At 36.0% G+C, this 24,411-nt stretch overlaps 2 protein-coding genes across 3 annotated transcripts; both read left to right on the top strand.

Annotated features, from left to right (window-relative positions):
- Positions 1–4,796: 4,796 nt before the first annotated feature.
- LOC131637775 (ABC transporter D family member 2, chloroplastic-like) lies at positions 4,797–9,700 on the top strand. Of its 2 annotated transcripts, XM_058908343.1 has the most exons (10): positions 4,797–5,289; positions 5,382–5,616; positions 6,792–6,859; positions 7,139–7,465; positions 7,543–7,707; positions 7,837–8,065; positions 8,230–8,468; positions 8,551–8,866; positions 8,957–9,216; positions 9,328–9,700. In XM_058908343.1, exons 1-10 carry the CDS (start codon positions 5,050–5,052, stop codon positions 9,502–9,504), a joined length of 2,256 nt encoding a protein of 751 aa, XP_058764326.1. In that variant the 5' UTR covers positions 4,797–5,049; the 3' UTR covers positions 9,505–9,700. The 2 variants fall into 2 exon arrangements, with proteins under 2 accessions (XP_058764326.1, XP_058764327.1); XM_058908344.1 differs by lacking the exon at positions 4,797–5,289 and having other exon boundaries at positions 5,480–5,616; positions 6,778–6,859.
- A 7,634-nt stretch (positions 9,701–17,334) lies between these two features.
- Positions 17,335–17,655, top strand: LOC131637776 (uncharacterized). The gene has a single exon (XM_058908345.1). The coding sequence runs from the start codon at positions 17,335–17,337 to the stop codon at positions 17,653–17,655; it is 321 nt and encodes a 106-aa protein (XP_058764328.1).
- Positions 17,656–24,411: the final 6,756 nt, after the last annotated feature.

Here is a 24,411-nt window from a genome sequence, read left to right as displayed (position 1 = left end):
TGCTCAGTTTGAAACCCAATGTATATTAAAAAACACCCAATAGGAATATTGGAAGGGGAGTGCCACTTGGAGGAATAGAGCAATGTTATTGGTGAAAATAAAATTTTGATTTAGCAAATTACAATAAAGGGCTTTTTAAAGGGCAATTATTTTTTCATTAACGGTATTTTAGGGTGTTTATTGGTATGTTTTATTCTTAGTTAGGTAGTTGAAGTAAAGTTCTATTTAGTACTGAAGTAGAAGAATAATACATTTAGATTAGAGAATATCTTACCTCATTCCACGGGGTTCTCATATACCATGTGCGTTGCTAAATTTTTCTTTTCTGTTTTTAGAGGTCTATCTCCGGAAATAACTTTTTTGATTTTACATTGATTTGTTTCGTAGATGTATCGACAAAATTTTTTCTTAACTGAATTATTCGGGAGTTTTCCCAAATATTTCCCAATTTAAAATACTTACGTATATGTATATCTGGAAAAAACCCAAATTTTTTTAAAAAAAGTACCTTAGATATATCTAGAAAAACAAAAAACATAAATATAATTGCGCCGAATGTCCAAAAATAAGATATTCTCTTTGAATCTATCATATAAGAAAGATAGATGTTCTGCCAATTACTAATATGCCCTTTTTACAAATACTCATCAATAACACTATCCACGTGGACAGCGTCTGCATTGTTTCTCAGCTATGCTTCCTTTGCTTAAATTTCTTTCTTAACATTTCGTTTGCTTTGTCTTTCTCTCTCGTCGTATTTCTCTACTTCTCTCTTTCTCTTCAGCCTACGTCTTCTTTCTCTTTCTCTTCCGCCTACGTCTTACTCTATTTCTTTCTTTTCCTCTTCCACTTATTCCTTCTTTCTCCTCTTCTTCTTCTTCTTCTTATTCTTCTTCTCCATCTTCTTCTATTTCTCAGAGTTGTTTTCGGTTATCATCGAAGGAATACCATCATCACGGTTTTTTGTCTAGGGTTTGGAGATTTCATCAGCATATATATGTATCTTTGCATCTTTACCTATCTTTTGTTTTTGTTTGATTTTCTCATAAAGTTAGGGTTTTGATTTTGTGGTTAGGGTTTTTTGGTTGATTTGATGATTTTGATTTTGATTGATTTTTTGTCGTTTCAGGTTTAATGGTGTTGGCTCAAGCGAAAAGGGGGAGATTCGCGACGGTTAGGTAAGAAAAACTTCACTTTTTATATTTTAGATCTGGGTCTAATTGTTTTAAACTGTTTGGAAATTTAGTTTGGGAATGATTTGTTTTAGTATTGTGGCATATTCGGGTTTAAACAGGTTGCCTGCAAAGTGTTCGATGAAAGTTCCAAACCAATCACTTTCTTAGATTTTCTGTTTCAAATTCGCCAAATGAAGTTTTGTTTTTGTTTTCGGGTTATTTTCAGGTGTTGAAGATGTTGGTATATCGGTGCCGCTAGCCGTAAACATCTTTCTTTTTATGTTATCTACCGGGTGATCCTCTATAATCTAATGTTTCATTTGCTTTGTTTCTGGTTCTATTTAGTCTGGTTCTATTTACTTGTGCTTCTTTTTTAACAGAAGAATTGAGTATCTCAGTTACATTCTTTTGGTATCTATTATTCTCTTTACCTGGTTCTTTCTCTGCTTACAAATATAGAAAAATTAATTGATTGAACTTCGTTTCTACTCTGTTATTGTTTTCGGCGACGAGTGCGGTGGTGGTCCGATTCGAAATGATTTATGTTTGACATTTTCAATTTATGTTTTGTTACGAATTTCCGGCAACGAGTATGGTGCATATGCGCGTACCAACTTCTTTTTACTATTTGTGTAATATTAGTTATGTTTACTGAGATTTCCTATTTTCACTTTCAGTATCATGTTACATGTTCACCAAGTACTCTAGCAGATAAAAATGAAAAGCTTTGTGGTGAAGTGAAATGGACGGGGAAACCTCACGAGGTGGGATAAATCATTGTCTGAATCTTATTCATGTTTAGTAAGATAAATCATTGTCTGAATCTTAAAATCAGCAATGAGATCTCTATTTCTAACTGATGATGTAATATTGTGTATTTCATAGAACTCTGGATTTTATTTTGAAAGCAATGAGACCTACTTCGAAGCTGGTTTGAAGTTTCTGCATGGAGGATCTCTATAAGAAACTTGTCAGAATGTGATTAGCAAGTACGAGGAGATGAGTCAAATGCATCCACAGCTGCCAAACTTTTCAAGTATGTGAAAATATTATGAATCTATAAGTGAATTTATTATTCTTTAGGATCTTAGATTTGTTGTTATTCAATATTTTTTGAATTGTTTGCCTAAAACAATTGTTTTTTCTGTTTTGTACTACTCACCGTTCTTCCATTTGTTTGTCTTTACAACTTTTAGTATATAATTGTTCCATTTATGACATATGAAGTTTGGTTGGAGTTGGAACTATTGTTTTAGCATGGTAACAAAACACAGTGATGTCAATATTTACATTCGGAGGCTTATCAGGATGCATTGTGTTTGGTCCACTCTAAGTTAAAATCATCAAATATTATGTTGATTGTAGAATTTGAATTTTTAAGTTTTTGCATATTTTACTCAGATTTTGCTCATACTTTGTCGTGGTAGTGTTTCTATCTATTAATTTTTTGTAAATTTTATGTGTAGATTGGTGATTCCTTGAAAAAGTTGTTTCCTATTGCAGTTCACAGCTGCATGCATGAATCCTTAGTTCCTTGAAAAAATTGTTTCCTATTGCAGCTCAGTTTTTGCTCATACTTTTTCGTGGTAGTGTTTCTAAAGTCTTAGTGCTATATGTACTTTTGCCAAGTCCAAGAATATCCAAGAATGTATATCTATGAACTTCTGCAGCCTATTTGGATTAACTCATCTTTGTAAGATGAGTGATGTGTTATTTTTTATAAACTATTTTGAATGTGAGACTTAGTTTTTTTTTCAATATATACTTCTTCACGTCCAACACTATTGTCTTTGGTGCATGGATAATTTGTTGGGTGACGCAAATAATGTATGCTCTGCTAGACTGATAGTGCCATCTTAGTTTACATGAAACTTGCTACCAGTGTGAAATTATTTCGTAGTCTTACAATGTTGTTTATTTCTTAACTTAGTTGTAGGCATGGAAGCTTTATCAAGGAGGGAAGAGTATGGATTTAATAGACCATAGCATCGGTAAATACAACGGCGACGAGGCTGCAATGTGCATTCAGCTAGGTTTATTGTGTTGTCAAGCAAGTGTAGTGGAGAGACCTGACATGAACTCAGTTCATCTAATGCTATCAAGTGATTCATTCACTTTGCCAAGACCAAGTAAACCAGGACTTCAGGGTCGTGTAGGAAAAGTGAACTACAACCTCCACTTCTGCTTTGACAAATACTAATGCCAGTAGTGCCACAAAGGTCTCAGGTGGTAGTAGTTTTGTAGAGGATTATTCTAGAAATTCTATCTCTACTTCTTCTCTTGATGAAGGGAGATAGATAAACTACATTCATAGTGTATTCAGGTTTCTATATTTATATTAAGGATATTCTTTTGTAAAATTATATTTCTCAGACTCTAACATAGTTTTAAGTTGAGACATTTTCATGGAAGATTTGTCTCAACAACTTAATAGGGCTAGAAGAAGTCTCAAGGTTTATGAAGCATTTTGTAAAAGTATTTACAGATTTTTCAATAATGAATTTCTCACATTAGAGATGAGTTATTTTGGTAGGAAATCTTGAATTAGTTATGAAACTAACTGCTTAACTTACAGCCTAAAGCTCTTTGATCAATGTGGTTTTTCTTTCAACTAAATATACATAACATCATTAAGTTAAGAGGTACAATCAATTGTTTCATATAGTGAACAAACATCATAATTTTTACTAAAATTAAGCACGAAACAATAAATTTTGATAATTTCTTATGACAAACTAAACACATATGTGGTTAGGTACAACTCCACTCGGTCTTTCATTGAATTGGATCCAAACTTAAATTGTTTTTAGCATACTTGAAATGTTGAATTGGATCCAAACTTAAATTGTTTTTAGCATACTTGAAATTTCTCCAAGCTAATAATTAGTTGTTAAATTTATGGTTCTAAAAAGTTTTTTACAATTTTGGATTTTAAAAAGAAAATAATATATAAGAAAATTTATGCTTCTAAAATGAAATTTATAATATTTTTTTAAGTTAGTTTCAGTGTATAAAATGAGATGCAAAAATAATATTATGTTTTACTAAATCTTTTGTACACGGTAATATTTTTAAGTTAGTTTTAGTGTATAAATAAGATGCAAAAATAATATTATGTTTTAGTAAATCTTTTGCACACGGGAACATGAAGTTATTGATCAAAATATTAATTATTAATGGGACATGAAGTTACTGATCAAAATATTGATTATTAACGGGACATGAAGTTACTGATCAAAATATTGATTATTAACGGGACATGAAGTTACTGATCAAAATATTTTTTAAAGTGCACGGGGATATGAAATTATTGATCAAACTAATATTTATACACGGGAACATGAAATTATTGATTAAAATATTAATTATTAATGAGACATGTAGTAACTGATCAAAATATTTTTTTATTAATTATATATTCAATCATTATTCTTGTACAGGTAACCAGACATTTTTTTTATTAAAAAATATATATTTGAAACAAATGCGCGTCCCATACCAGAACCCGTGCGAACTCACGGGTTTCTTACTAGTTATTCTTTAAAATGATATAACAAATAAAATTCAAAACAAACAAGAATTAGGCTAGTTGATGGCTATGGAAGCTTAACGTTCTTTGCGTGGCAACACGTCAATCACACAAAACCACACCTTACGGATAATTCAGCGATATTCATTCACCGCTGCTCCCAATTTTCCTCTTCACTCACTCAACAACACATTTCACTACTACAACAACCTACGAGAATGTTGCCTATATCTCTGCTTTCACGAAAACACAGCAAAACCAAGCATTCATGTTACATGTTTTTATTGTCTTAGACCAAATTTAAGAATACCAGAAAGGAAAGTTATTTTATTTAATACTAAAAATATGATTTTGCTGACTCAACACATTTCACACCCACTTTTATTCTTTTCTTATAAATCAAACCCTTCTTCATTCAATCACCATGTGCAACTTCATCAAGGTTTCACTTTCCTTACCCAATTTTCATCACAATTTCCCATTATGCCTATTACCAATGGAAGGCATTTCAAGAGGAGGAATCTGAACAAGTGTTTCCCTTCTTCTGAATCTGAAACTTCTCCATTACCAACTGACCCAGATAAGGTTTTTATTTTTGTGTTGATTTTGTTTGAGATTTGGTTGATGGGTTGTTGATTTTAATGTAAAGTTTGAAACTTTTGTTGGTGAGTGTGCAGAAACAGGGGCAATTGGGAGTAGTGAGTGATGGTGCAGTGGCTGCGGAGGGGGAGAATCCTGATCTTCAAACGCTGTTTAGGAGGTTCTGGAAAGTGGCTGCTCCTTATTGGAGTTCTGATGATAAGGTCCAAGCGAGATTGCAGCTTGCTAGTGTTTTTTTTCTCACTTTGGCTACCACTGGAATTAGTGTTGGATTCAGTTTTCTTGGGAGAGATTTCTATAATGCACTTGCCAGTAAGTTTATTTGTTGTAATTTTGGATGTTATTTCTGTGCTAACTTCCATGAAGAATGCTAATGCACTCATAAAACACAGTTTAGTATTACACTTAGTATTTAGTACTCTCTCCGGTCCTATTTACAAAATACAATGACAATATACTTTTTAGATTCATTCAACAATCAATGTATCTTGTCTAATAATAGACCATGTACATTGATTATTCAATGAATCTAAAAAGATTTTGTCTCTTATAAATAGGATTAGAGGGAGTATTATTCAGGACCGTCTTTGAGGGCGTGCAAGACGGACTACTTTACATGGCCCTAATTTTATTACGGTTAAATTTTATCTAAATAGGGCCTCATAAAATCTGTCATTGTTAAAACGTGGTTAAATAGGACCTATAATTCTTTTGTCATAGTTGAACAGTGACTAATCTACATAGGGCCTCCAAAAACTTAAGATGACTCTGGTGGTGTATTACCACATGAGTTTGAGAATTGAGTCTAAAATTCAATCTCTGGCTACTTACATGACATACTAACAACTAGTATTTTGCTATAAAAAAGTGTAATTTTTTAGAGAATGATCTAAGTATAGAAAATGTGTAATACAATGTTTAGAGTAGTATGATGCTAGCATTCCTCAATCTTCCATTTATCTTAGTTAAATGGGCTTGGATCTCAGTCCAAAAGCTAACTCAATTGATTAGGGTGTCCAAGCACATGTGTAGAGTGCGCTTCACAGGAACCATGGAAATTCGGGACTCAAATGTGACTTCAATACTCACCCTCTCGCGTAATGTGGGCCAGAGTCCGATTCCTGCAACATGCCTGTAAAATTCGGCTTTGATACCATGCTAGAATTTGGGTTAGGCCTAACTGTAGTGGACTCTACAAAACCGGCTTGTAGAGTGACAAATGTCTCATAATTATAAATTTATTCTTAGACTATCTCATACAATGTGGGACTCTTAACATTCCATATATGATAAGAGATAGAACCCAATTAACCGTGTAGGCATCCGTCTAAACTGCTCCCCCTTCTCCCAAATTCTGAGATCATCTATTCGGCCTTACATAATTTACTTGTATATGAGTTTTTGGCTGTTCTTTTGTTTAATAAATTATTTACTCTAGTATGAAGTGGCAACAATCAACTGAACCTGTTTAAGTTTATTAATGCAAGACAAGGATCAAGAGCAATTTACGAAGCAACTACTTTACTACTTGGGTGGCTTTGCTGGAGGAATCCCGGTGAGCACATTGCCGCACTTTCTTAGGTATAGCTCTGCTAGACTTTGCTTTAGTTCTTAGAATGATGAATATTGTCATCTAATGCTGTAGCCGAATTGAAAAGAAACACGACTAAAAAGAGCCAAGTCATTAATGTTATGCGTCTTTTTCTTTTTTCTAAACTTTTCTAGCATGACGTGAATACAAGCTATATATGGATGCTTCTGCAACTTTTAGTTTGTTGTACCTTATTCCAAACCTCTTCCTACGTTTCTAACCTTATTCATTATTGTGTTCCAGTTTTTTGTTTTGAGAGATTATGCAAGAGAAACTCTTTCCTTGAGATGGAGGTCTTGGATGACGAGGTATTATATGGATCGCTATTTGAAGAATCAGACTTTCTATAAACTTCAGTCACAGTCAATTATCGATAATCCAGACCAGCGAATTGTTGATGATCTAAGCTCTTTCACCGGAACAGCCCTTTCTTTCTCTTTGACACTCTTCAACGCTGCTGTAGACTTAATCTCTTTCAGCAACATTTTATATGGAATATATCCTCCACTCTTTGTTGTTCTTCTCGTATACTCTATTGGTGGTACCGCTATCAGTGTTTACCTCGGAAAGGTAATTGTCTATTTTTTTTATAGCAATATTTTTAAACTGAGGCAAAACTTTCAAGATGACCTCCATCTCAATGACAGGGCCTGGTGACTCTGAATTTCTTGCAAGAGAAAAAGGAGGCGGACTTTCGTTATGGACTTGTAAGGGTTCGGGAAAATGCTGAATCAATTGCTTTCTATGGTGGTGAAGAGAGTGAGATGCAACTTCTTCTGATGCGCTTCAAAAGTGCTTTCGAAAATCTGACTGTAAGATTTTTTCTTCTTATGTTTACCTTTTTCCTTTAAATCTGTTGTTGAAACTTGAAACCCTATCTTCTTTCATCGCGGCTACCTTATGTTAACATGATGATGAATATTTATAGTTCTCTTTTACAGCAATTACTGATTTCTTCTAGAAATCTGGAGTTCTTCACCAGTGGTTATCGCTATGTCATTCAAATTCTTCCTGCTGCTGTAGTTGCTCCGATGTATTTCTCTGGAAAAATCGAGTTTGGTGTCATCAATCAGTCAGTATCTGCTTTTAATCACATCCTTGGTGACTTTTCTCTCATCGTGTACCAGTTTCAAGCAATAAGTGCTTTTTCTGCTGTCATTAATCGTTTAGGTACAGCATTCTTTTTCCGTTATCTTATCTAGATATGGTTTGCATATATCGTAAGATTCTGATAACTGTTGTTTGTTCCATCTGTTGTCGCTCGCATGCTTTTGAGGCCACCTTTCGAATATAATGTATACTACCGACTAACAGTTTCTATATTCCATATTCAGGTGAATTCGATGATGTTTTGGACAGAAGCAACTCTAAATCTCTTCCCGATTCTTTGGAAGACATAGATATTATGTACAAAGACTTTATAAGTTCATCTGTATTGGAATCTAACGGATTAACTCCACAAGAGAAACATGAAACATTATTGGAGATAGAAAATTTGATTCTGAAGACACCAAATGAATCTACACTTATTAGAGACTTATCATTGGCAATCAAGCAAAAGGATAATTTACTGGTAAGAACGCAACTATCCCCTAACCGCTAACTTATAAAAACTGTAGGGTCTTATGCATTTCAAAATATAACCGATTTAACAGATTACAGGACCTAGTGGAAGTGGAAAAACTTCTTTATTAAGAGCTATGGCTGGTCTTTGGAAAACTGGAACCGGAAAGATCATATACTATGTAAAAGAAGGGGAAGACACTGAGAAATTTAGTTCAGATGTGAATACTCCTTTAATAAATACTGCCCGTGACACAACGGAAGACCGAGGAAAATCCATAAGCAGAAAATCCGGAATTTTTTTCCTACCTCAAAAACCGTATATGGTTTTGGGTTCTCTTCGTCAACAATTACTTTATCCAACTTGGGGTGATGATGTAGTTCCCACATCAGATAGTAATGAAAAAGGTATGCGATTTTTAGCTTCTTTTTCCCAGAGTACACCTAAATCTGGAATAATGTGTATGATTTACTGAGAGAGTGAAAATTGTTGTGCAGATGTCCTTACTTTCTTGTCAAACTCAGATGATATGAACAGTGAACTCGTGAAGCCGGGAACAGATGATTTAATTAAGATCTTAGAGGATGTCCGTCTTGGCTACATATTGGCTCGATTCGGTTTGGATTCAACTCATGAATGGTCTAGTGTTCTTTCTCTGGGAGAACAACAACGTCTTGCGTTTGCCCGTCTTCTACTTTCGAAACCTCAACTGGCTCTATTGGATGAGTCGACAAGCGCACTTGATGAAGCCAATGAGGTGCTCTTGGCTGAAAAATTGTTCATAAAAATAAAATCAACAAAATCCGAACAGACAATAGTTTTGGTCAATGTGGCAGTGATTAATTTTCTTGTGCTTTTTGTGTTGCAGGTTTATTTGTACGAAAAGATTGCAGCAGAAGGCATAACATACATCAGTGTTGGCCATCGATCAACCTTATGCGACTTCCATGACAGAATCCTACGCATTTCAGCGGCTGATTCTAACAACGAACAGCCAAATTGGTGCATTGAACCCACTAGACGCGAATCCTCTTTAAAAATCTAAAAATGTATGATTGTAGCAAGCTTTCAGTATTGACATACATCTATGTTTCAAGTTCATTGAATGATAATTTTTAGGACTATAGATGTCAATATACAGGGTTTTTTCACAGAAACTAGTTGTTAATTAATTGTTATAACTATCAATTTTAAAATACAGGTTTATAGAAACACTTACATAATGCTACAATATTCTCTAGAATGTTTTCATTTCTGCATGCATATCATTCCTTCTGCATTCTATTTCTCGATACTAAGTGGAATCGTAGCTGGTGTTGCTGGAGATTTTTTGCACCCAGCATAAACAGTTTATCCTAAAAAATGCATCTTGCATCCTTCTTCTCCATGCATACCATTCCTTAGAGTTATTAGCTTATTTACTTATTGCCTTAATTCTCATTCAATGGTGTTTCTGAGTGCATAACTCAATACCATCATCATCATCATCATCCTGATATCATTCATCTTCACGCATATTTCCTTCTAATGCTGGGATAGGTTTTTCAATCTGCATTAACATTTTCGTAATCTGCATGTTTTTATTTGATCATTCATCCTCCATTCAGCATAAGCATTATCATTATCATAATCACTCTCACTCGCATCCTTCGCGCATGTTCTCTTACAGTTACTCCTTGTATGTTATCGAGTTCTTCATTTTGTTCTCCTTTTCCTTCCGTGGTTGGTTTCATATTCTAATAAGAACAGTTAGCATGGATTTTTTTTTCCTCTAATTGCCGATGGAAAGGTGGCATGTAATGGTCTAGTGATGACATGTTATTGTACGCCATTTAGTAAGAAAAATCAGACAAACTTGACTTAAAATGAGCAAGTTATAAGCAAAAGAATGAAAGAAGTTTGAAAAGGCGATTTTGGGTGAAAAAGAGCACTTATTTTAAAAATTGGTGAAAAAAGTAAAAAAAAAAAAAAAAAAAAAAAAAACATGTTGCTTTGCTTATGGAAAAAACATGGCCGTACCATGCTAGAACGGAAAAAGATTTGCTACCTTTGAAATTGGTTACCTTTGGTGATTTTGCCCCCCTCTCTCTCAAACCATTCTTTCTCACTCATCAAAATAACTTATATTAATCACTCATTTTTCTTCTAAATACACCAAAGGCGCCAAATATTAAAGTTAGCAAATCCTTTCACGCTAGTACTTTTTGCTGACACGTTTTTTGCGCTTTAAAAGTGTTGATATTTGTAAATATAGTGTTAAGAATATTTGTATATATAATAGTCTCACATCGACTATATTATGTAATTAGCTGTAATCTCTCTATATATAATAAAGTCTCCGTAGTGCTTTACAAGACACACGGTTTATTCAAATGCCTCTTAGTTTTTCGTATCTTAACATGGTATCTAGAGCCTACTAAGAGGAAATTCTTCGTCGTGTTTTACCCGGTTGATCTACTGTCTTCCGGTGAGAAATTTCCTTCTGCAAACCGTGTCATCACTCCGGTTTGCCTTTTTTTTTCGGCGACTATATTGGTACTGTTCATCGCGCGCACTATTCATCACCATACACTGTTCATCGCCGCGGTACTGTTCATCAAAAAAAAATTGACTCAGTTTTGTTCTCTGATCGCAAATCCGCTCTCGGTTTATTCTTCCGACTCGCAAAAATCTACCCTTCAGTTCAAACAACCCCGTTCTTGTTAACTTGAAGCTATGGGAGACTCATTTACTAAAGTTCCGCTGATCCCATGTGAAAAACTAACAGGATCAGCAAACTATAACATATGGACTCGTGCTGTCGATATGTGGTTTCACGGTTAGGGATTTGAAGAGCACCTAACCACAAAATTGTCTGTTGTTGCAACCGACACTCACTAAATGGAAGAAAACTGATGCCTCTCTGCGTACTGTGTTGTGGTTTTCCATAGCACCTAACCTCCAAGCTCAGTACCAAGCCTTCTCCACTTGTTATGAGGTATGGGAAAAGGCCAAGAAATTATTTTCTAACGACGTTCACTCTCTATACAGTGTCATCAACAAACTCAACACACTGACGTTGGAAAATATGGATGTGTAAGCTTATCTGAGTAAGCTTGATGCCTTGAAAGCAAGTTATGAAACCCTCATGCCTTACGCAAAAGATGCAACAGCTCATGCCGAACAGCAGAGTAAATATTTCATGGTCATGGCACTTAAAGGACTACCATCAGAACTCGAATCCGTTCGTAACCAGATTTTATCAGGTACTATTGTTCCTAGCTATGATACAGATAGTGAACAACTGTTGCGCTTGGCTACACCTCATGAGTTTGGTCCGGTTTCTCCTCCATCTATTGCTGCTTCAACACCAGGTGACACTGCTGCCCTTGCATCTCTTGGAAACAATCAAAATCGCCTTCGAGGAGGGTCATCCAACTCACAACCTCGTCCCAAGTGTGACCATTGTAATCGGCTTGGGCATACTATCAACCGTTGCTGGAAGCTGCATGGCAGACCTCCACGTCAGGTAAATGCAGCTCAAATTGATTATCCCGATACTATGCAAACTTCACCTTCACTTCAAAATCCTACGCCAAGCTACGACGATTTTCTCAGGTGGTGTAAGACTAATCAGAACTCTGGTTCCACGACTTTGGTTCACTCCGATGTTTGGGGTCCTTCGCGTACTGAGTCTACCTTTGGGTCTAGGTATTTTGTCACTTTTATTGATGATTTTTCACGTTGCACGTGGCTATTTTTAATGAAGAACAGATCAAAATTGTTTTCTATTTTTGAAAAAATTTATCAAGAAATAAGAACCCAATTTGGCTTTGTCTATCCGTACCTTAAGAAGTGACAATGCATGCGAATATTTATCTCAACAATTTCAAATTTTTATGTCATCCAATGGTATTCTGCACCAAACAGCTTGTCCTCATACACCTCAACAAAATGGGGTAGCCGAACGTAAAAATCGACATCTCGTAGAAACCACTCAGACCCTACTTCTCCATGGTAATGTTCCTCTCTGGTTTTGGGGGGATGCGGTGCTCACGGCATGTTACCTCATTAATCGCATGCCCTCATCTGTCCTTAATAATAAAATCCCTCACTCAATCCTGTTTCCAAACTCTCCTCTTCACCCAATTCCTCCTCGAGTTTTCGGGTCTACGTATTTTGTACACAATCTCTCCCCTGGTCTTGATAACCTATCAGCTCGATCACTAAAGTGTGTCTTTCTTGGTTATCATCGATCCCAAAAGGGATATCGTTGCTACTCACATACTTTACAACGATACCTCGTATCAGCCGATGTTACCTTCTTCGAGTCAATTCCATACTTCGAGTCCAGCCAAGTAACTCTGGAACCCCTTCAGGAAAGTACTCCTACACCTCTTCCGGAAGTCTCATTTCCCCTTATCCCCCACCATTTTAGCCTTACGGTTGACCCTCCCACTACTCGCCCATTTCAAACATATCAGCGTCGCCAACCCACTTCTGTCGTACCTATTCCTGAGGCAGTACCTGTTCCTGAGGTCATTGCAGACTCTCCTCCGACGCCTTCGCCATCACCGGATCCGATCCCGCAACCTAAGTCCAATCTTCCGATTGCTCTTCGAAAAGGTATACGTCAAAAACGAAATCCTTCTCCATATTATATTGAGTTATGTTATCATCGTCTTTCTCCTTTGCAGTATACTTGCTTGTCTTCTTTGTCTTCTGTTTCTATTCCTAACACTCCAGGTGAAGCATTATCTCTCCCTGAGTGGAGGCAAGCAATGATTGACGAAATGTGTGCTCTTCAAAGCAGTGGTACTTGGGAACTAGTTCATCTACCCCCTGGGAAATCGTTGGTAGGTTGTCGTTGGCTTTACACAGTGAAGGTTGGTCCAGATGGTAAAATTGATCGTTTTAAAGCTCGTTTGGTAGCCAAAGGATACACTCAGATTTTTGGGTTGGATTATAGTGATACTTTCTCGCCTGTAGCCAAGATGGCATATGTTCGACTTCTTCTAGCCATTGCAGCCATTCGACATTGGCCTATTCATCAAATTGACATCAAAAATGCCTTTTTACATGGTGATCTTGAAGAGGAAGTATATATGGAGCAACCACCTGGGTTTGTTGCTCAGGGGGAGTCCTCACAAATGGTTTGTAGGCTACACATGTCTCTTTATGGTCTTAAACAGTCTCCGAGAGCTTGGTTTGTCAGATTCAACAATGTAGTACAACAATTTAGTATGGTCCATAGTGAAGCTGATCACTCTGTGTTTAATCGTCACTCTGCCCAAGGGTGTATCTATCTTAATGTATATGTGGATGATATTGTGATAACTGGCAGTGATCATCAAGGAATACTCCAGTTGAAACAACATCTCTCGAATCAATTTCAAACAAAAGATCTTGGTAAACTCCGCTATTTCTTGGGAATTGAGGGGGCCCAATCTAAAGATGGCTTGGTGATATCCCAACGGAAATATGCTATGGATATTTTGCAAGAAACAGGGTTGTTGAACGCTAAACCAGTTGATACTCCTATGGATCCAAGTGTCAAATTGCTACCCAATCAGGGGGAGCCTCTATCTGATCCAGGAAGGTATAGGAGATTGGTTGGAAAGTTGAATTATCTCACAGTCACTCGTCCGAACATCTCTTTTGCAGTTAGTGTGGTAAGCCAGTTCCTAAATTCTCCTTGCCAAGAACACATGGATGTTGTTGTCCGGATTCTGAGATACATCAAGTGTGCTCCAGGAAAAGGTCTTGTGTATGAAGATAAAGGACATACTCACATAGTTGGATACTCTGATGCTGATTGGGCAGGGTCACCCATTGATAGACGATCCACTTTTAGGTATTGTGTACTTGTTGGAGGAAACCTTATATCCTGGAAAAGTAAGAAACAAAATGTAGTTGCAAGATCAAATGCCGAGGCAGAGTATAGGGCCATGGCAATGGCAACATGCGAACTCATTTGGTTAAAACAGTTACTCAAAGAACTTCAAATTGAAGAAGCAAAATCAATGACACTTATTTGTGATAATTAAGCTGCATTGCACATTGCTTCAAATCCAGTCTTCCATGAAAGAACCAAACATATTGAGATAGACTGTCACTTTGTCAGAGAGAAGATTGAATCAGGCGAAATTGTTACAAGTTTTGTCAACTCCAATGATCAATTAGCAGATGTGTTTACAAAATCCCTGCGAAGTCCCAGAACTAATTATATATGTGGCAAGCTTGGTGCATTTGACTTATATGCTCAAGCTTGAGGGGGAGTGTTGATATTTGTAAATATAGTGTTAAGAATATTTGTATATAGAATAGTCCCACATCGACTATATTATGTAATTAGCTGTAATCTCTCTATATATAATAAAGTCTCCATAGTGCTTTACAAGACACACGGTTTATTCAAATGCCTCTTAGTCTTTCGTATCTTAACAAAAAGGAAAGGGAGAAAAAAAACGGGGTTTGATTCCCTAGAGAAAGTCACGTATTTGGACGACTTTGGAGCTTTTGGAAACCATTGGAGCTATTGGAGAGCTTTTTCTTCGGTGATTCTTCATGCTCTCCGAATCTACACTTATCATATTGATTTATTTCAACATGAGTAGATAGATTCCTCTTAGGTTAGGTCTTATTTTTATTTGATTGCGACATATGATCGGATGACGTTAATGTAGTTGTCTCGACTCTTTGTTATTATTTAGTTATTGATTATGCTCATTGCCTTTTGTTTGTTACGACATTCGAATTGATTTTGATAAGTAGTGACTACTGACCCTAGGGATATTTATCTGACATACTTTAACTGTTGTATTCGCTAATTGACTAGGGGTAGTATAATTAGGAATTGTGACCTAGGGACTAACGAGTTTTGTTGCCTATTTTGATGGTACAATTGACCAAAGGGATCAGAGAATTGACGTTTAGGCTAGTGAACTACACACCAAGGGATTGAGTGTAGTGGTAGAGTTGGTCTATCATGTAACTTTGTAGTCATTGTGTGTCTGTTAATGCATGTTACATCAATCAAGTAGAAATAGGGGATTCTGACAATAAGATCTGACTGCCTTTATCATGATTGTTATAAAAACTTATCTTTTGCATTTCGACCAAACTGCTTGAAAACCCCCGTTTACTATTTTTACTTACATTGCACAACGTCTTGTTCTAAATTCGCAATTCATGTAGAGACGGATTTATTTTTATTACTTCGATAACAACGCTAGTACACTTGCTAGTAAATTATCTATCAAATTGTTGGCGTCGTTGCAGGGGATTGTTGATAATTTCAAGATTGAAGCATTGTTATCTGAACAACAAAAAGAGGAACCTTACATAGAAAACCATCCACGCCAAACATTGGGAGATTACTGTCGAAGGAAAGATGCTGGTCAAATCTCACTGGGATTCAAACCGATGAATTCATTGAGTTTTGATATTAAGAATTTTGTGTTACAGGCCCTGCGAGATAACCCTTTTTATGAGAAGGCAATTCGAGACACATGGGAGCACCTTGCTGTTTTATGAGACATGTTCCATGTGCAAACTAGCAGGAGTTGATACAACTGATGACCGGGTGAAATTGCTTCTGTTTGAATTTTCATTAATCGGTAGAGCAAAAGATTGATTGTAATGTATTCCCAACGGGACGATCCAAATATGGAAGGAGTTAGAAGATAAGTTCCTGGAGAGATATTATTCAAGTGTGCAGTTTTTCGAAAGAAAAGCTGCAATTTCAAATTTTATCCAGGAAGAGAGTGAATCTTTGTCAGATGCATAGGAAAGGTTTAAGTTGTTGCTCTTCAGGTGTTCGAATCACAACATGAGTTCGGTGGAGAAAATGACGCACTTTATAAGGGGGTTCACAACACCCTCCCAGATTCTTATTGATGCCCCAACTGGAGGTACATTGAGAGTAAATATTATTGAAGAAGTTAAGACACTCATTGAAAATATGTGTGAGAACGCGAACCACTCAAGTGAGCAAGCTGTGAAAGGAAAATATGTGTTAGCCGTTGACACACAAATTGCTTTACTAGCTCAACTAGAGGCTCTCACCAAACTGTTGGTGGCTTATCAAGTAACTCAGGCTAATGTGAGTCCAATACAAACTCTGAAATGTGATTCCTATGGAGGTGAGCATTTAAATGGTAATTGTGTTCCTAACGTGGAGAGTGCGGAAGTTCAGTATGAAAACTTCCAAAAGAAACAATTTGTACTCTAATACGTATAACCCAGGGTGGAAGGATCACCCAAATTTCAAGTGGAGTAACAATATGCAAACTCTGAATCCTAGTCAAAGTGCACCTCAAGAATCTCAAGGATCTCAACAAAAACCGTCCGAAAAAAAAAGATTATGCAGAGTCAAGTGACAACAAATTAGAACACAAAAGCCTCGATAAAAAATTTAGAGGTATAAATTGGTCAATTGTCGAAGCAAATAACAACTAAGGCTAATTTGGGAGGGAGATTCAATGGTAACATTGTGGATAACCCGAAGAATGAAAATTGTAGTGCTATTAGGTTGAGGAGTAGAGTGGTAGGTACACCAACACAAGCTAGTAATGATAAGAACAAGAGTGAGAAGAAAATTGTGGGAGAAAGTGTTGTTAAGAATGAGAAAATGAGGGAGAAAAATAGTGAGATTGAGAGCAATAATGAGGTTAAGGGTTGGAAGATTGGCCAATTTATAGGCAAGAACTCACAATCTAAAAGGATCAAGAAACATATTCTTAATGATCCTAATCATGTGCTCTCCGACTATATCAAAGCACCTTACCCTTTCTTGAAAGAGATGCCTAAGAAGAAAAATGAAAAAGAAGAGCAGTTTAAAAAGTTCAAGGAGATGTTGTAAAAAATTCAAGTCAACATCCCCTTTTGTGAAGCCATGGACCAAATGTCGGTATATGCCAAGTTTATGAAAGAACTACTCTCTGAAAAAAGAAGGTTGAGAGATGATGAAAATGTCGTTTTAGCTGAAGAATGTAGTGCAATCATTCAAAGGAATGTTCCTCCCAAACTTACTAATCCTGGTAGGTTCACTATCCTTTGTTCTATTGGGCATGTAAAAGTTGGCCAAGCTCTTTGTAATTTGGGAGCAAGAATTAATCTAATGGCGCTCTCAATAACGAGGATGTTGGGTTGTGGAAAGCCGAAGTGTAACCATATGACTCTCACCTTAGCTGACAGATCTGTAACGTACCTGTAACACCCTAATTTATCCCATCAAATATTAATAAAATCAGAGTCTAATACTAATCGCAAATATAGGATGTCACATTTTCTTCATAAACATCAATACTTAATCGCAATTAAAACAGATACATAACACTATTAACTCGGATGAATTGAAGAAAACATAATTAGTCTTCAAAAACAACTTTTAATTTAGCAACGGAATTCAACATAATTCAACTCAAAAACATCATAACATCTTAATCCAACATAATCAACATCAAGCTAAAAAATACTTCAATAAGCAATTTAAAAAAATCAACAACAAGATAAACAACAAAACAATTAGCGTTCACCTCCCACCCCCCCCCCCCCCCAAGTGTTACGTATCAGAGCGACAACACCAACTCAACTACCGAAGGTACTTAGCCTTCATTCCTGATTACCTGCACGTTACCAACATAGGGGTAACATTCAAATAGAAGGGGTGAGATATCGTACAAAATAAAGGAATGCATGATAATAAATATAGGAGATATAGCTCAAGCGTAATTCACCACTTCATAACACATTAGCATATCGTTAAGCAACCAATTCATCATCACACCATCGTTATGAAAATGCAATGCAACTGCCACTGTGCAAATGCATGTGGTACCAACAGGGCATAAGCCCCCTTCTCAAATTGCCAATTATTAAAGGCATCAACAAGGCATAAGCCTTCTTCGCAATTTTGCCAATCCAGGCCATCGTAAAAATGCAATGTATGTGACTCCATAATGCAACATCATAAAATGCAACAACATCAACTAAACATCAACGAGGAATAACCTCCATCTCAATCTCTAATAATTAGTGGCAGCAACAACATTATCATCATCGTAATAATCTACAATTTATAATTACATCATTTTGGTAGCATCATCATACAACGTTCATACTTCGCATTATCACAAAATACCGAAAAACACGAGTTTCAGAAATATTTTCAAAAGGTTTTCAATTTGATTTCATTGGATTGAAAATAAATTTAACTTTTCTAAAGTTCAGACAGCGCATCAAACGGACACCCGAGTCAAAAGTTATGAATTTTTAAAGTATTGCAAAAGAGCTATCAGCTACAGGGTAACCGGTTACTTCAAGCCTGGTAATCGGTTATTCTACTGGTACCGTGTCTAATCTACCCAAAATATGTCCCAGGTAACCGGTTACCTCAGACCAAGTAACCGGTTACTTGGAGTTCCAGAGGCCAATATTTCCAATATTTCTGTGAGGTAACCGGTTACTTCACTGTTGTAGAGCCAAAATTCTGCAATTTTTCTACTACAATTTATGCCCCTCAAAACCCCAAAAACCCATCTTTTACATACCAAAAAATTATTATAAGACACAATTTTTCAAGTCTAACACCGATATCATGTAATTGTTCATATCCATACACCAATTTCACAGAAAAATCACAAATCAATCAAAACCTTATAAACATATCAAAAACTCAATTATTCACACAACATGGATACAAAATTATGGAACATAATCTCTACCATACCCATATAGTGTAAGAACCCCACCCTTATCTTGGATTGAAGGTTGCTCTAAGCTTTCAATGGGATTTCCCTAGCTCTCTGCTCTTCTCTGTTTCTACGTTCCTCCAAAATTTCCAAAAGTCTAATCCTTTTTCCTAAGTTCTCTTATTTTATTATTCTGCCTAATTTTTAATTCTACTAATGGGCTTAACCTCACACCCCCTCTAATACTACTACTAACACCATAATAAGCCCAAATGTTCGTATTCTCATTATATTATTATTATTATTAATTAATTAACTTCTAACAAAATAGCATAATCCCAAATAACTCATAATTTTATCAAATAATTCGCAAACACACCAAAAAAAATTAATTAAATAACCGAGCGTTACAACTCTCCCTCACTTAGAATATTTTCGTCCTCGAAAATTACCTCATGCAAACAACTCGGGATAAGACTCCCGCATCTTGCACTCCAGTTCCCACGTCTTGCTTTCTCCGGCAGCTCCTGGCCTAAACTACTTTCACCAAAGCAATCTCTTTGCCCCTTAGCGTTTTCATATTACAATCTTCTATTTGTATAGGCATTGTCTCCATAGTCAGATTATTTCGTACTTGCACATCGTCCATATGAATCTTATGAGATGGATCTGAAATATACTTCCGGAGTTGTGACACGTGAAACACTTCATGCAAATTCGTAAAATTAGGTGGTAAGGCCACCCTGTAAGAAATTTTTCCAACTCTGTCCGAAATCTGATACGGACCAATAAATCGAGGAGTGAGCTTCTTCGACTTTAATGCACGTCCAACACCGGTCACCGGCGTGACTCTCAAGAACACATGGTATCCTGCTTGAAATTCCAAATCTTTCCTTCTCTTGTCACGGTAACTCTTCCGTCTGCTCTGCGAAGCCTTCATCTTTTCTTGGATTAACTGTACATTTTTTGTAGTCTCTCGCACAATCTTGGGTCCAAGTACTACACGTTCTCCAGATTCATGCCAACCTAGAGGTGTTCTACACCTCCGACCATACAATGCTTCAAAAGGTTCCATTCCAATACTAGAATGAAAACTGTTGTTATAAGTAAACTCTATCAGTGGAAGGTAAGTATCCCCGAACCTCCCTGCTCAAGAACACAAGCTCTCAATAAGTCTTCCAGCGAATGAATATTTCTCTCCGTCTGACCATCGTCTGAGGGTGACACGCTGAACTCAATCTCAGCTTAGAACCCAACGCTTCTTATAGACTCTTCAAAAAATCGGAAGTAAACCTCAGATCTCTATCTGAAACAATATACAATGGAATGCCATGCAGCTTCACAATTACACTAGTATAAATCTCTGCCAACTTCGGTACCATAAAATTGATGTTAATAGGAATGTAGATAGCCGACTTTGTAAGCCTATCAATAATGACCCAAATTGTATCATGCCCTCTTGAAGTGTTCGGTAATCCCGTCACAAATTCCATTGATATGTTATCCCATTTTCATTATGGAACTTCTAACGGTTGCATCAATCCCGCATGCTTCTGATATTGTATCTTTGACTTCTGGCAAGTCAAACACGCATACACAAACTGAGCTACATCACGCTTTATTTCAGGTCACCAAAACAAATTCTTCAAATCTTGATACATTTTAGTAGCTCTTGGATGAATACTCAACTTACTTCTATGACTTTCCTTAAGAATCGTCCTTTTCATCTCTGCATCATCGGGAATACAAATTCCATTGTGGAATCTTAACACACACTGCGCATCTATCTGTAATCATTATTTTCAGACTGATCAATCCCAACCATCGTGTCCACTAACTTCACATCTAACTTATGGGCTTCTTTAATATTATCCAGAAATGGTTGATCTTCAACATTCCCAACATAACACTCTGCTGTGTCACCTCACAAACTAAACGCATGTCTCTGAACTGTTCGATCAATTCTAATTCTTTAGCCATCATTGCCGACATATGGAAAGTATTTCAGCTTAAAGCATCAGCTACAACATTAGCTTTACCCGGATGGTAATTCAAGTCAAAATGATAGTCTTTCAACAACTCCAACCATCTTCGTTGCCTCATATTTAATTCCTTCTGATCAAACAAATATTTTAGACTCTTGTGATCGTTGAATACTTCAAATCTAGAACCATAAAGGTAATGCCGCAAAATGTTTAGCACAAATACAACTGCATCAAGTTCTAAATCGTGAGTAGGATAATTCCTTTCATGAATCCTCAGTTGCCTTGATGCATATGCTACTACTTTGTCATTATGCATGAGCACCCCACCTAAATACAATTTAGAAGCATCACAATACACCACAAAAGGTTCTCCAAGATTAGGTAATATCAAAATCAGAGTCGTCGTTAATCTCTTCTTCAATTTAGTGAAACTTTCCTCACATTGAACGTCCCACACAAACGCTTTACCTTTACAAGTCAGCTGCGTTAATGGAAGGGCTAACTTAGAAACGCCTTTGATAAATCTCCTATAGTAACCAACCAATCCCAAAAAGCCTCTAATTTTGGAAACTAATTTCGGAGTTTTCCACTATAACACTGCATCTACTTTGGATGGATCCATAGCAATGCCACTGCTTAAAATGATATGCCCCAAAAAACTAACCTTTTTCAACCAAAACTCACATTTAGACAGCTTTGCACATAACTTCTTTTTCAAAATCTTTAATACCGTTATCAAATGCTCTATATGATCTGCCTTCGACTTAGAGTAAATCAGAATGTCATCAATAAACACCACCATAAATCGATCCAAATAAGTATGAAAGACACGATTCATATATTCCATGAATACTCCCGGCGCGTTAGTAATACCGAAAGGCATCACTGGATACTCATAATGTCCGTAACGAGCTCGGACATCCGTCTTTTGAATATCTTCCTCTTTCACTCTAATCTGGTGATAACCCGACCTCAAGTCAATCTCGCCAATCCAGACCATCGTAAAAATGTAATGTATGTGACTCCATAATGGAACATCATAAAATGCAACAACATCAACTAAACATCAACTAGGAATAACCTCCATCTCAATCGCCAATAATTAGTGGCAGCAACAACATCATCATCGTAATAATCTACAATTTATAATTACATCGTTTTGGTAACATCATCATACAACAACGTTCATACTTCGCATCATCACAAAATACCGGAAAACACGAGTTTTAGAAATATTTCCAAAAGGTTTTCAATTTAATTTCGTTGCATAGGAAATAATTTTAGCTTTTCGGAAGTTTAGACAGCGCGTCAAACGGACACCCAAGTCAAAAGTTATGAATTTTTAAAGTTTTGCAAAAGTGTTGTCAGCTACAGGGAAACCAGTTACTTCAAGCCTGATAACCGGTTACTCTACCGTAACCGTGTCCAATCTACCCAAAATATGTCCCAGGTAACCGGTTACCTCAGACCAAGTAACCAGTTACCTCAGACCAAGTAACCGGTTACTTGGAGTTCCAAAGGCCAATATTTCCAATATTCCAGTGAGGTAACCATTTACCTCAAACCATGTAACCGGTTACTTCACTGTTGGAGTGTCAAAATTTTGCAATTTTTATGCTACGATTTTTGCCCCTCAAAAATCCATTTGTTACATACCAGACACAACTTTTCAAGCCTAACATCAGCATCATGTAATTGTTCATATCCGTACACCAATTACACCAATTTCACGGAAAAATCACAAATCAATCATAACCTCATAAGCATATCAAAAACTCAATTATTCACACAAACATGGATACAAAATTATGAAACCTAATCTCTACCATACTCATCATCATACAAACCCTTATAGTGTAAGAACCTCACCCATACCTTGGATTGAAGGTTGCTCTAAGCATCCAATGAGATTGCCCTATCTCTCTGCTCTTCTCTGTTTCTACGTTCCTCCAAAATTTCCAAAAGTCTAATCTCTTTTCCTAATTTCTCTTATTTTATTATTCTCACTAATTTTTAATTCTACTAATGGGCTTAACCTCACACCCCCACTAATACTACTACTAACACCATAATAGACCCAAATGTTCATATTCTCATTATATTATTAATAATAATTAATTAACTTCTAACAAAATAGCATAATTCCAACTAACTCATAATTTTATCAAATAATTCACAAACACACCAAAAAAATAATTAATTAAATAATTAATTTTCGAAGATACATCTTCGAATTTACCTTTAAAAAGTTCAAAGATATATCTCCAAACTAAATTTTTAGAAAAATGAAATATGGTGCATCCAAAGATATATCTCCAAATAAACTCAGAAGTATTTAAGATTTTCAAAAGTGCCTCCCACAATATAAGAATGTAAAGAGAAATTGCCTACTATGATCATTATGATCAGAATATTGCTCTGTCTCTTTGTCTTTTGATAATCTCTCAAAGTTTCATTTTTCTCAAATGCTTTTTATTTCCTCTTAGTTTGGACCCAATTGTTATCTTTCAATATCTTTTGAATCGGTAATAGATTTCTCACTGAATTAACAACTGTGTTTAAAATTTTGATACTGTGAAAAAAGATGTTTAGAGGAGACAAATTAGAAAAATAAGATATCTACATTTATAGGCACATGATCTTTTAGTCCTTCACTAAACAATAAGTACATTATTTAGATCAATATCTAAAGTGTTATAATTATGTGAATATCCGATAGAAGAATCATTTTCAATACTTCAACTTTTCGTGATTTTTTTTTTGTAATATACTAGAATTGTTTTTGAAGGTTGATATTTTAAACATTGATGATTGACAAGGTGAAGAGAGATAGAATTTATTTTTATTTTTCAATAATTTTTATTTCATATTTAATTCTTTTTTAAAATGAAAAAGAAAAAGGATAGTAAGTCATCAACCTTTTTATGAACCGTGTTGGGCCTTGTGGGACACAACCTGCATGTGTCTATTGTGTGGTACACATGTCACTATATGATATTCTTGCGGTCAGTGATACTCATGGTGCAGTCTCACTCATGTTAAGGAATCCCTTAGAAGTCAGACCCAACATTATGATATAAGAAATGACTTAGCAGCAGATGGAAAACAAATGGGTCCAATATACCTCAGACAAGTTTTTGAATTTTGATCAATTATCAAGTATATGGACCCTTTGTTTCCTATACATTATGAACCTGACTTGCCAATTGACAATTATTCCCTTCAAATATAAACAGCTCATCTACCAATAGGAAAACTTATAGGAAAAATCTTCTAGGTAAGAGCCAACACAAA

The sequence above is a fragment of the Vicia villosa genome, unplaced genomic scaffold (genome assembly GCF_029867415.1).
Source record: "Vicia villosa cultivar HV-30 ecotype Madison, WI unplaced genomic scaffold, Vvil1.0 ctg.002084F_1_1, whole genome shotgun sequence".
In the NCBI taxonomy this organism is placed as follows: domain Eukaryota; kingdom Viridiplantae; phylum Streptophyta; class Magnoliopsida; order Fabales; family Fabaceae; genus Vicia; species Vicia villosa.
The sequence above is the reverse complement of the archived record's forward strand: the minus strand, read 5'-3'. Positions and strand labels throughout refer to the sequence as shown.